Source organism: Poecilia reticulata, linkage group LG21 (assembly GCF_000633615.1).
Source record: "Poecilia reticulata strain Guanapo linkage group LG21, Guppy_female_1.0+MT, whole genome shotgun sequence".
Taxonomy (NCBI): Eukaryota; Metazoa; Chordata; class Actinopteri; order Cyprinodontiformes; family Poeciliidae; genus Poecilia; species Poecilia reticulata.
In genome coordinates this window covers 18495051-18508274 of record NC_024351.1, presented here as the reverse complement: position 1 = coordinate 18508274, position 13224 = coordinate 18495051, and the positions used below count along the sequence as shown (strand labels likewise).

At 42.3% G+C, this 13224-nt stretch overlaps 1 protein-coding gene across 2 annotated transcripts in view; it reads left to right on the top strand.

The window, feature by feature from the left end:
* The window catches only part of bcl11bb (BCL11 transcription factor B b), a 38553-nt gene that overhangs the window by 4132 nt on the left and 21197 nt on the right, over positions 1-13224 (top strand). For both annotated transcript variants that reach the window (XM_008398251.2, XM_008398250.2), the window contains exon 2: positions 5832-6221. In XM_008398251.2, the coding sequence (XP_008396473.1) occupies positions 5832-6221 (390 nt within the window). The remainder of the gene's footprint in view (positions 1-5831; positions 6222-13224) is intronic.

Genomic DNA, 13224 nt, shown 5'->3' with positions numbered 1-13224 from the left:
TTTTGCAATGTGGCGACACAATTTTTTTTTTTTTTCCCCTCAATTATACAAATTTGCCAAAATTTGATTTATGCACCTCCAAGTGTCACACCTCATGGGTCATAAGGCAATTTCAGTGACAAGTCACAGTCAGCAGCAGGGCTTTATTTTGCTCACACTCAGGCTGATAATCTAAGATTTACGATAAAGAAATGGGACTGCTACAGATTAAATGCTGATAAGATAATTAAACACACACTCACTCACGAGTGCACACACACACACACACACACACCAAAGCAGGCCTGGCCTTACACAACGTTGCAGTGTTGCAGCTCTGCTTGGCAAATCATAGATAAGAAAAAAAAAGAAGAGGATGGGCGAAGCGGGGCCCCGTTCATCGTTTGAATTTTTGATTGCAACCATCTGCAATGTTGCTGGTGTCATTTGTTTTCTATGGCAGAGTGAATCTTACCCCCACTCCCCACACACACACACGCACACCCCCCCACACACACACGCACACACACTCTCTCTCCGGTGGGGTTTAGCTCCTGAGATTGAGTGTGTTTTTTAAGCTGCGCGGTTGGAGAAACAGAGGCAGGTTAAAACCTATTGAATTCAGTCGACTTGTCATCTGAGCGCCTGTGGCCTTATTCTGCGATTATTAGGAAATCTGGCTAATAATCAGAAGTTTGAGTTGAAATGCTGAAAAAAAAAAAAAAAAAGAAGTCAAGATTTAAACCTCGGCAAACGTTTAAACGATTGATGCTTCTGGTTGGAGGATTTTTTTCTTTTAGCAAATTCAAATTTGAATCAGGCAAAAAAAAAAAAAGAGAAGATTTTTGAAGTTTTTTTTTTATTCGCTCCTGACATTAAGCATTCATTATTTAGAGAGTTTCAGGAGATTATAGGAGCGGTTAAAGTCACAACGAGCTTCAGTCGTTTTCAGCCAAATAATCATAATGACGTTCTGACGAAAGTTTGAAGATTTTATGATTTCACAATCAAGAAAAATCAAACCACTTACTTGCCTTTTTAAGAAAACTAGACCCTTATTAAGTGTTTTGTTGTCCTTTTTTTTTAATCATAAATGATTTTTTTTTTTTTTGCTGAAAGAGGCCCATTGTCTTCAGCAGCGTTTCCCATCTGGTACACATTGTGCAGCAGCAGTAGTAGACTGACTGACTGACTGACTCTCCCCTCATCAAGCTGATAGGGGGTGCTCTAAGGCTGCCTGACTTAACCCACACTTGATAAGGCAGAGTAACAGGAGTGTCACCGGGGTGACGATTCAGCTCTGTGTGTGTGAAGAAGAGCAAAAAAAAAAAAAAAGAAGTAAAAAGAAAAGAAACAGAGCAAGCTACAAAGAAAAAAAAAACTAAGTATGTGTGGTATTGTGTTAGACAGCTGGCTTTCATTGCTATCATAACGCCTTCCCTTGCGATGGCATGTTTGACAGAGCGTCAGCTGTGCTCCTTTACCTATCAAGCATGTTCCTCTCATGCAGGGGGAATTAGACGCTGTCTGTCACCCTGATATGCCACATTAGTATGTTTTTTTTTCCCCTCTCTCCTTTATATGCGTTTCCATTTCAACATTTTCCCAGATTTTTTTTAGCCCCTCATGTACACATTCCTTCTTTGTTTCCTTCTACACATTTCCCTTTCTTTTTTTCCCCCCTCTCCTTCCTCCCTCCCTCTCGCAGGTGAGCCTGAGGAAAGACGAGTGTGCGGGCGTGGTTGTGAGAAGGTGTCCGAGTTTCGTTCCAGTGGCATAAATTCGGTGCCAGCTCCTAGTAATTTACCGCCTTCTGCCCTCAGGCCACGTTACTCAACCATAGGTTCAGCAAAACAGGCCTCGCTAGGTTTGTCTCTCAAGTCGAGACGCAAGGTTCGGTTTGCAGGGCGCCTGTCAGCTCATCCTCTCGTTTTGTTGTCTGGTTTTCGCACCCCCACCCTCGCCACCTGTCCTGTTTGTCTCCTGTGCATTCAGGGGCGGCCCAAACGTTGAGCCGGGCCCCGGGCAGAAAATGAGTTTAAGAGCCCTCTTTGCGTGATAAGTGTCTTAGAAATAACTGATGAGTCCTCTAAATTGGGCTTATCTGCAATCATGTGGGTCGCTTTGCAAAATTTACCAGAAAAGGATTCCTTAAGAGAAGGTTTTTTTGAAATTGTGGAGATTTGGTTCGGCTTCATTTCCTCCTGCCGTCATATCTTGTGTTTATTGTTTCAGTACAGGCTGGGTGGAGCAGGAAAGAGTGGCGAGGTTTGCATTTGTGGAAAATTCTCACTTATTCGTTGAGATTTATTCCCAAAAACGACACTTTCTTTATATGTAGAAGAGCTTCTTAGCAGTTCTGGAACTTAAACACATTAATTCAGGTAAACATTTTTGCATTTTGTTCTATTTAAAAATCAGAGTGAAATTTAAAAGTTGCCTTATTCTTCACAAACAAGCAACACAAAAGTGGTGCATTTACAACCTTTTTGGTTTCAGGGGACTCTCGGGGGGGCCCCCTGCTGCTTTGGAGGTCCTAAGCAGGGATTTGGGGGAAGGGGGGGGGGGGCGGTGCTTGTTTTTGCTTATGCCTCGGGCCGGCTCAGTGTGAGGATCTGCTTGCACGCATGGCACGTATCGCCTTTACACGGCCCGAGTGTCGCTTCGTCTGAATTACGGCTACAAGCTGTGAACTGTGGGTAGATGTGTGTTTGTTTTTCCTCCGTTGCCGTCAAAGAATATGAGATGGAAATTATTTGGCAGGAGTCCAGGAAGCCATCGCCATCTAGAGAAAGATATTTGGCATTGGTCCATGCTTGGAGCGACTGGAGATGACTAGAATGTGCCGATGCAGGTGTGTGTGCATGTGTGTGTTTACGTGGGTGGATGGGTGATTGGGCCCAGGGAGGAGGAGTTATTTATCTGAACAGAAATAAGGGAATTGGTGAAATTGTATTTAAAAAAAAAAGATCAGAGTTTAACAGAGATGATTGGGAAGTTTAGAGAAACGGTTTGAGATGAGCGATAAGAACGATAGCTGCACACACATTCTTTACTATTTTCTCTCTTTTTATTTTTCATTGTCGCGTATGGTGGCATGGGTCCGAAGCCTGGTTAGATTCGTGTGAGTGTGTGCGACCGAATGGCCGGAAACGCAGTTTTTGATTCGAGGAACAAAGCGAACGGGGCGCAACAATTAAAAGAGGACAAAGATGGGTGACTGGAGCCTGGGAGACAACAACAGTCACAACAGAGGAAGAAACAGCTGCTGATCATTTCGCCCCTTTACCAGCTCAGAACTTTGTCATTTATCTGTTCTGAGCCTGATGTTTTTCAGGTCCAAAAACAGAGCCATCTGCCACCGAACGTTTCATATATACTCAACGTCCGCTTGCTGCTTTGCTTTGACATCTGATAATTTAAAGTCATTTTCTATCATCTGCATGTACAATGAGCATAAGGAAATGTAGTTATAAGGCTCTGACAAATACTACCCATTAGCAGAATGCCTTTCGGTGTTTGTGATTTAGTCTGTCACATGCCAACTAACAACAAACAGGGAGCAGAGCCAAACAAAATGGCGCCGTTTTCCGAAAATACTTCAATTCTTTACTTCAGGGAAAATGACGGGGGGATTCTTCACCAACGTTTTACCCAGATGTTACCGTTTCATCCATCCCTACATCCATTTTGTAAGCTCAAACAAACCATTTCCTACCCTCAACTAGTACTCTGTGTCCTTAAACAGCTTTCTACTTCTTCTTACTACTTAAGTGTCATGAATTATGCAACTAAGTAGCCACAAAACGGTTCAAAGTGCTCGGATAAATGCCCAATTCTCCAAACATGATACTAGAATAATTCCAAGGCTTAAAAAAAAAATTAAACTTTTTTTCTTTTTTTAATTTATGTTATACCCCTCAGGGTGGTGCTTTTTTCGTTATTCTACTTTTCTGTGTGACTAAAAACAAATCTTATCTTTGAACAGGAAGTTGCTCAGAGTTCTTTCGGTTTGATCGGGGGTCATAATCTGTCAGATGGAGATTAGATAAGAGTAACCTGACCCAAATTCAGATAGAGTAAAAGAAAAATTAAAACTCAACATGGAGAAAATACATTTAGAAAGTGATATAACATCAAAGTGAACGCAAGATTTCAGCATTTTTACAATCTCTGTAAGTGACAAAAACTAAACTGATCTATTACTGTTTAACAAAATGGTTTGTTTACAGGTATGAAACGGAAGTAGGAAGGAGCTGAATGGCAATTCTGTTCATACCCAGGCTTTGTCATTCAGCCATACACAAATTCTTAAAATCACTGGACATCCGTTGCATTTTCAAACGCTTGTATTTTCTCCGCTGCTCCATTTCGTGCCTTCAAAACTTTGAGCGTTTTGTACACGACTTGCAGGCCATTTGGAACCAACCATGCCTCCTTTTAACCAGAGTTAAAGTAATTTTCTATTGTCATATAAATACATAGCTCCGATAAATAGCATAAGGTTCCTCAGAGTTAATTTCGGTTGATCAGGCTTGTGATTTAACATATATTTCTTCAGCAATCAAACACAAAGCAAACGGAAAGTTTTTAGAGAGTAATAACTGCTAACTTTAATTAAATTGCATACTTACATAAGCTAAGATGCAGTATAAGTATACAAATGTGAAATGGTTTGTATGAACCGGAAGTACAAAGGGAAAATGACAACTTATGCATAAGACGTTTTGGCGGGAATTTGGCTCAAACCGGAATCCAAAAAACGAACAAGAATGGCAAAAAAATTGCTCTAATTTTTCGCTGATCACTCACTGGGGTGTCGTTTGGAGAAGGAGAGAAGGGGAGAGACAAAAGAGAAGGAGATGGGTTGCTCTCTCTCTCTCTCTCTCCCCCCCCCCCAGGCACTGATGCTGATCGCCCGCTCGCTCGCCCAGATATCCCTCACTGTCTCTGGAGCTTCAGGTTTTCTCTGGGCTCTCAAGAAGAGGACACATTTTCATGGTGGTACATCAGGGTAGTGTGGAGAAAGAAAAAAAAAAGTGGAAGTTGTCCATGAGGGATTTGCGTTAAGCTGAGGGACGGTGTCTGTGCCATAGGGGCGGCGGGAGGAGGTAGAGAAGAACGCTGTAATGGTTATTAATGACCGTGTCAGATCTGTGAAGAATGAGATTTACTCTCCTAACAGGACCCCAGGTTTGGCTTTATGGATTTTCAGTCTGTTGAGAATACCGTTTAAACTCACCTGAGTCTTGATCCATTCATGCACACATGAAGCTGTTTTTTCTTTTTTCTTTTCCCCCCTCCTCATGTTTCCCACTCTTAAGACACACACACAAACAGAGGCTTGTGGATGTGGCCTTGGTTACGCTATGCACTTTGTCGAGCAGAAGCCGAGGCTCCCACGTGGTGGAAGGCAACCATCTTCGCTGTGACAGCTTGGCGCAGCGAAGGGCCCTCACCGGAAACCAAGCCTGCGCCGTTGAGATGAATCACTTCCTGGCTGCACAAACACAAAACACAAGCGGAGCGAGCGCGCACACCGACATGTAAAGTGTTTTTGGTCCCACCTACGCAGATCTCTCAGAGATAAGCGGCGCAGGTGTTTATCTAGGCAAAGTAGTCTTAACAGTGTTCTGCTGTTTCAAGCCCCTGAACGTGACACAGTTTTTTTTTTTTTTTTATGTAACGACCACCCTGTGCGGTACAAAAGGATGGTTGTTATCTTGTATTGGTTTCAGGACTAAACCTTGCTGAGTTTTTTTTTCTCTCTCTCTCTCTTTTTGAGAATGTTTTTCTCACTGACTGAATGTCTTTTTTTTCTTAATTGTTTTCTGCGTCTCTTTTTCTCACAGCGGAGGTCAACCATGACTCAGGCGCTCGATCTCCCTCTCCGGAGTCGTCCACCCCGTGTCCTCGGAGGATGGTGCCCGGGGAGCACGACCTCTTGACCTGCGGCCAGTGTCAGACCAACTTCCCCCTCGGTGACATCCTCGTTTTCATCGAGCACAAGCGGCGGCTGTGCAGGGGGCCCGGTGGTGGCGGGCCCGGCGCCTTCTCCAAGCCCGGCGAGGCCGGCGGGATCATGGGCGTTCCCGTCTTGCCCCGGGCCCGCTCGCTGGAGCTTGGCAGAGGAGGGTCGCTTCCGGTGGAGGTGGGCATCCAGGTGACTCCCGGCGGGGAGGAAGACGAGCACAGGAGGCTGACCCCGGCTAAGGGAATCTGCCCCAAACAGGAAAAAGGAGGTACGGAGTGTTAAACGCACAGGAGGAGCACACTGTTCCCAAAACACACAGCTCTTTCTTTAAAGAAAGCTTTTATTTTGACAGTGGCCTTCAGGAGGGATTAATGTAGCTTGAGATGATTTTCATTAGAGTGACTCAGAGCTGCAGAGTTGTGTCTGTTTTTTTGTAAGGAGGATGTTACCCACACAGCGCCCTCAACAGCTAAGTGTCTGTAGTGTGTGTGTGTGTATGGGTGTAGTGAGTACTTATTAGCATCCTTGGTAAAGATGTGCAAAAAGTCTTGAAATCGTTTCATCTTGACGCTACAGGACCACAATCTCACACTAGAAAATAATAATAATAATAAAAAAATCAAGCCATTAATTTGAGTACGTTTGTTCAGGGGGGAATAAACTGAAGTGACTGAAGACAGTTTTGGTAACCTCTGTTGGTGATATGTTTTACTGTTACTTTTTGCTAATAGGACAGGCTTTTTTTTTTTTTTTTTTACATGTTTCACAACTTTGGACCACACAGATTAATGAGTTTTGGACAGTTCCTCTTCTTAGCTCACTCCTCGGACTGATTTTTTAAAAATTTTATTTAGGTCAAATTCAAATGAGATGTTTGCGGGTGACGAATCACTTCTGTGTTAATTTGAATTGTTACCCTGCTGCAAAGACCCAGTGATGATCGGTTCTTTGCTTTCTAGTGCTGTCAATTGCTTTGTTTTTGTTCCCCATATGTTAGCATTTTAAAAAGTTCACAATGCCACTTTAACAAAATCTGAAGGGTTGTTTAATGAGAAAAATGTCCCACCGCATCACAGATCCTCCTTCATACTTAACAGTTGCTTTTCTACAATATTTACCGTTTGTTTGACACCAAACCTGAAGGATTTCTTATCCATAAGCTCAATGTTCATCTTACCTAATCAAAGCCCAAAGTTCTACTTAAACTCCCAGTAGAGTTTAGCAACATCCACGTTTACATTTGTGATAGTAGGGCTGAAAAGTTCTTTTTTGTTGTTGCTAGTATCACTTCCAAACAACTTACTGCAGTGTAAATATGGTTTAATGGTCGCTATGGAAACTTTGTGAACTCTGATTGGCACTCACTAAAAATTTTTAACAGGGATCTTTGGTGTTTGGTGTATTTTTATTCAATTTTTTTTACTTTTCCATCCTGCACACTGTATGTTGTAGATAAACATTGGTCCACGTCAAGCCTACAGAAACAGGCCTCTTTGTCACATCATATGTATTCCCCAAATCAACAAGAGGTCTTAATTGCCTATTAGAAGTTCCTAGATCAACTTGGAAAAGTAAAGTGAAAGTGAAAAATATATTTTATCTACATACATGTTGATATAGAAGTATATGTATCTAAGGGTGATGTTTTAAAAAAAAAATTAGTGTGAGATTATACTACTGCAATAAAAGATTTATTTATGTAAATTTTTCTTTCACATCTTCACCATTAGTGTCAAAAAATATGTGCAAGTGTGCACTTATTTTTGGTTACACAGACACATGCGCAACCATGCCGGTCTTGAAGTTGAAACTCCTTCTAAAACAGGAGAAAACGATGACACAACCAGACAACGTGGTTTATTTCTTCCTTTTTTGTTTTGTTTTTGCGAGAGCACGTCACTTATTGGAGCGTTTAACAAAAAAGAAAAAACAATCTTCTGCATTATACACAGAAGATTAAACTCTGTCTGGGTGTGTGTGTGTGTGTGTGTGTGGGTGGGGGTGAGGAGAAACGGATTAATAAAGCTGCAAGGCCGTTCAGTCGGCTGTTCGGGGCGAAAAGGGAAAACAGCTGGAGGGCCTGGGGAGGCGAAAAAAAAAAAAAAACAGGATGTGTGTGTGTGTGTGTGTGTGTGTGTGTGTGTGTGTGTGTGTGTGTGTGTGTGTGTGTGCGCGTGTGCGTGTGTGTGTGTGTGTGTAAGAATGGTAGCGCCTGCCGACTGCTGGCACTGTAGGGAAACCAATGCAGAGTTTATCAGAGGAGACAGTCACCATCGCACCCAAAGGGCTAGGAAGGCTGTCCAGGATTACACAAGGCTTCGGCAGACTGAGATGTTTCCAGACGGAATTTCACGGACGATTAAACGGCTAACGCAGAAACTGGTCACCGCTGTGTTCCACTGTTGTGTCATGGTCAGATCCGAGCGGTTAAAGGGAAGCTTTCATGGCTCGTTCTCTGACTAAAGTGGCTCTGTTCAGCTTTTTTGCCGTTGCAGACTTCACACTTCGGCAGTTCCAACTGATGTAGTTGCGATGATGGTGGCTAAAGTGAGAGTCTGTATGAGAATCTCACGTTATGATCATCTTCATTTCAGTACCGCAGTACGGTTACTTGAAAGCTGTCTTATGTAACACAGTCTAAATAGCTTTACTGTAAAATAAAAATAAAAAAAGCCACACCGACTCCAACTGCAGCTAAAATGATATATTATTTATCGTAGCTGTGATAATGTTTTCTATACTTTAAACAAATTATCCTGATGCAAAGATGAATGCAAAACTAGAATAAAACTGTAAAATTAAAGTGGAGTCCAAGGCATAATTGAACAAAGCAGCTGATTCGGACCCCTGAACCAACATGCCACTCAGAGCAATAGAACTATCACAGAAATCATGTTTGGAAATGTTGCTTTTATTGTTTAGTTTTTTTTTTCCCCATACCAGTGATCCATCTTCAGTGGTAATAATGTGAAGCGAAGCTTTTGGTCCTAGACATGCTTTATTTATGTAAATAAAGCATGCCTGATTTATGTAGATCAGCGAAGTCACACTTTAAAGACTTTTTGCTGCAGAGTGTATTTAATCACCTGAAAAGTAGAAGGAAGGACTGACTACGTAAAGGCATGTTGATATCATTGATAACTCGTTGTTTCTAAGAATTATCTGGACTGATTTTCTGTAAGGCCAAAACTGACATTCAGGATCAATTCTGATCATTTTCTACTCATCCAATCTGGGACCAACAAGATCGGTTTTTGAAAAACAAACACTTTTCTGAACTTGCACACCAAGTGCTGTCAGTTCATATTAATTTAGCAAACACGTTTAGCTACTGTGCGTCTCTATCTTTTCGCTGTAAACGGTTTATGTTATATAAACATTTGAACATGGACAAAATAAATGGATTATCAGTTGTGCTTTAGTGACTGATGGAAGTTTATCGAGTTAGCATTAGCTGTTTAGTTATGCTGTCTGCTAACTGAAAATGTAATCGTCTCTTTCAGCCAGCTGACTGGCAATGCCCAGCCTCGCTTGTCTGTCTCGTAGGTGAGGTAAAAGTTTAATTTATTTCATTTGACATTTATTTATACAGGTTGTCTCATTGAGATTCAATGTCTCATTTAAAAGATAAACCTGTTCTGATAAAAAAAAAAAGTACAAATAAAAGAAATTAAGAAATTTGACTAAATTAAATAAGCTAATAATATAGGAGCTAAAAACAAGAGCAAGTTTCCTAAAAAGATTCCTCTTTTTGTCTTAAAAGAACTGTTATGTGTCCCAAATGAGTCAAAGTGGAAACTTCAGACGTTCCACATTTCTTTCAGCCTGCTGGCTGGCAGCTTGCAGCTGGATTTTCTTTACATTTTTTGTGAGTATAAAATGAATAAAATGTAGTAGTGTTATAAGATCCTCCTGAGAAGCAGTGTGCAGCAACAGGTAGACTTGAGATAGTTGTGGTTACTTCAGCACTTTCTCTGGAATTTTACTAAAATGATTTTTAACTACTGGAGCAAAACGAAAGCGCTTATTAGCACAGTGTTGAATCACTGCTGTCAATAATTGGAACAACACACCCACCTGTACGGCTCTGCCTGTTCATAAATAGCTGTTTTTTTGGACATGAAACACCAGGGAGGATATTGCTCGTCGTGCATTAGCGAAACATTTCAATGAGTTCTTTAGGTTCCGTGCAGCTTAAAATGCAAGCCGAACGACTTTGAGTCAAACAAGGAAGCTGGGGAGAAAATACTTTAGTTTCTGTTTCAGATTTCCAGCAGACCAAACTGACTTTTTGGGCATTTCAAAACGCCTTACGGCCATTTCAGATCAGAACAATTTGTTTATTTTTGAGCCAAACTCAGTGGAGACCCCCTTTCTGTTGTCTTGTGCTGCTATCTCATACATATGCGCGGCGTCTGTGTGTGGCCGGCAGCTGTGTGTGGCCGTCGTCAGTCACTTTGGGAAGTATCTGTAAAAGGAGATCAGAGAAAATATGTGACAGCGAAGGTTTGGACGTCGCCGTCGATTTGCGAGAATGAAAGCGACGCTCCAAAAAAAAAAAAAAAAAAAAAAAAAGAGAGAGAAGTTCTCAAGATTTTCCCTCAACAGATAATAAAAATATCTGACCGCCGCTCAGTAACAATGTGGCTTTTGTTAATCGTCTCTATTTTTGGGAGGGGGTTTGAAGAATTCGATTTGGGAAACTTGAAGAGCTTTCAACAGCTCTGGGAACAAACAAATACAGGGAGAGGGGAGAAGAAAAAAAAAAGCCAATCAATCATTTTACATTCAATTTTGCCTTTGCAGGAGAGTCAGAGGAGGAGAAAAAAAACAGGCCGCGTTAAAGACTGAGTTAGCCTGAAAGAGCTGCAGCCAGTTAGTCATTCAGACAGAAAGTCTTATCACTAAGAGAACAGGACATGAAAGCACTCCAAGGCCCCAAAATGAAAGCGAGGAGGGAGCTTTGTTCAACACATTAGATTGCCACTCAAGTCTGTCTCAAGTTTCAAGCAAATTAGATTACATTATTAGGACTAATTAAGTCCAAAGTGTTAGAGGCACTCACTTGCACTCGCTAGCACATCTTCCCTTCTCCCTATAAGGAAATATCATAATTTGACTGCATGCGAGCTTTGAGGCACGCCGGGCAGATCCGACCTGCAGCACAAGCGAAGGAAAAAGGGAGGTGCACCGAAAAAAGGAGGCGAATTCTGCACGCTAATAACGCACGAAGCACTCGTGTAGCATGCAAAGCGTATGCTTTAACCCCTCTCCTCTTCACCTGGTTGTGTTTTATAACATCCTGTCTGGCCTCTTTGTCTGTCAGCCCCGCTCGCCTGAACTGCAAAAACATGCTGCAAGGCCAGCAGATTCAACCCCAAAAGGTGCAAAGCGCACCCTCGCAAACACACGCACACACACACACACACACACACACACACGCACACACACACACACACGCTTACATGTGCATGCTGTTTTTTTTTTTACATGGTTTGTACAGTAGATGAAAAATGGCCTTCCTCTGCCCTGTTTTGAATTCCCCCCCCCCCCTCCTGAGATTCTCTTGCTGATGCATGCACAAACTGTGTGTGTGTGTGTACGCGTTTTGGATTTTGTTGGGAGTCTAGTAATATTTGGATGTTTTTTTTTTTTTTTTTTGCACGTGAAGAATGATGCGTGTCATAACACAGGCGGGAGAAGCTGTCGCCAAGGGAGCGTTGCCACACTGAGACGACCCTGGCCCTGCTTTGAACTCCTCCCAGGACGCCTGTCGTAACCCCCTCCTCCCCCAAGTCCCAACCCCAAATACCTCCCCAGAACGCCACCTCAGAGCACTTTAAGGCACGGGGGCGAAGTGGTATCATGACAACCCTTCCCTCTTCCCGTTCTCTGTCTCTTTCACCACACACAGTTGAATATTTCATGAGATGATGTGAGCAACAGTGACATCCTCCAACATCTCTCGCCGTTTTGCTCTCTGTCCACCTGTGATCTCGCTTGTGTCACTTTTGCTGTACTTTATATTCTTTTTATTTTTTTGTGGTGGGGTGAAAACAAACAGCTCGATGTGATACAGATACTGGCGTTCAAGCCAGAACCAAAGCGCCACTTGATTTTTGACGATCAAAGGACACCAAAGTGGAGATAAACTTAAGAACGGTCACACTTTGCATGTAGGAAATTTCTGCGGGTGTGAAAGTGCGCGAAGGAGTATTTTAACATGATAAGATCAGTTTTTTTCTTTTTTTTTTCTTTTTTCTTTTAAAGTCTTCAGCTGATGGGCAAGAAGGGATGCTTTTTTTTCTCACCTTAAATGAGTCACTGTGGTTACTGGATGAAAACCTGTGGTGCAACCCCTGAAAATGTCTCAAAAGATGAAGCAACCCTCCTGCACTCAAACAGGCCGACATTGACATTCAGCGACATTCCAGTTTGCTCACCTCTCCACTTGTACGGACTTGAAGGTGTCCCTTTACCCCACCTCTTCTTCATCCCCTTTTTTTTTTTATTTTGCCCAACCACCCAATGCTCCTTTAATCACCTGGCTTGCTCTCATTTCCATATTAAATAGGCTTTAATCATGAAAAGCAATCAGGCTTTTGCATATTCATACCTTCCCCTGTTCGCCGGCTTCCCCGTCTCGCTCCAGTGCCAAGCAGCCAGTAATCAGTAGGCAGGCGGCGTAATGCCATAGCCCCGGCCCCATCGCATGAAAACACACACACACACACACGCATACACACACACCGCGTGAGTTCGGAAATAACTTCACATGCTACTTACGTATTATCTCTGCTCCGAGAGAGAGTGAGAGATAGAGGGAAAAGGAGATAAAAAAAAGAGAAAAAGAAAGATGGCGAGACTGATCCCTGATTTGAGCTGCGAATATTTGTACAGAGGCTCAAGGAAAAGTCGATTTGCATAATGACTTTGTAGTTTTGCATTAATCACATTTGCATATGAAAATGCGTTAATTACTCCTGATGATTTTTTTTTTTTTTTCAAAACTTGCTTCATTTGATGTCCAAGCTCTGGGGTTGTGATTAGGGGTCACATGGTGGGAGATGTGTAAAGTAGTATGTGTGTGCGTTTGTGTGTTCTTACATGAGTGATCTGAATGCTTGCCAGGGAATTTAGTTTGAGTTTCCCCGCAGGCGTGTTCCGTTTTTTTTTTTTTTTTTTTTTTAATTCTTGCTTTTGCGAGTTGCAGATTTGCCCCTTATTCCACTGCTTTTTTTTCTTTTGGAGGAAATGACATACACTTGCTC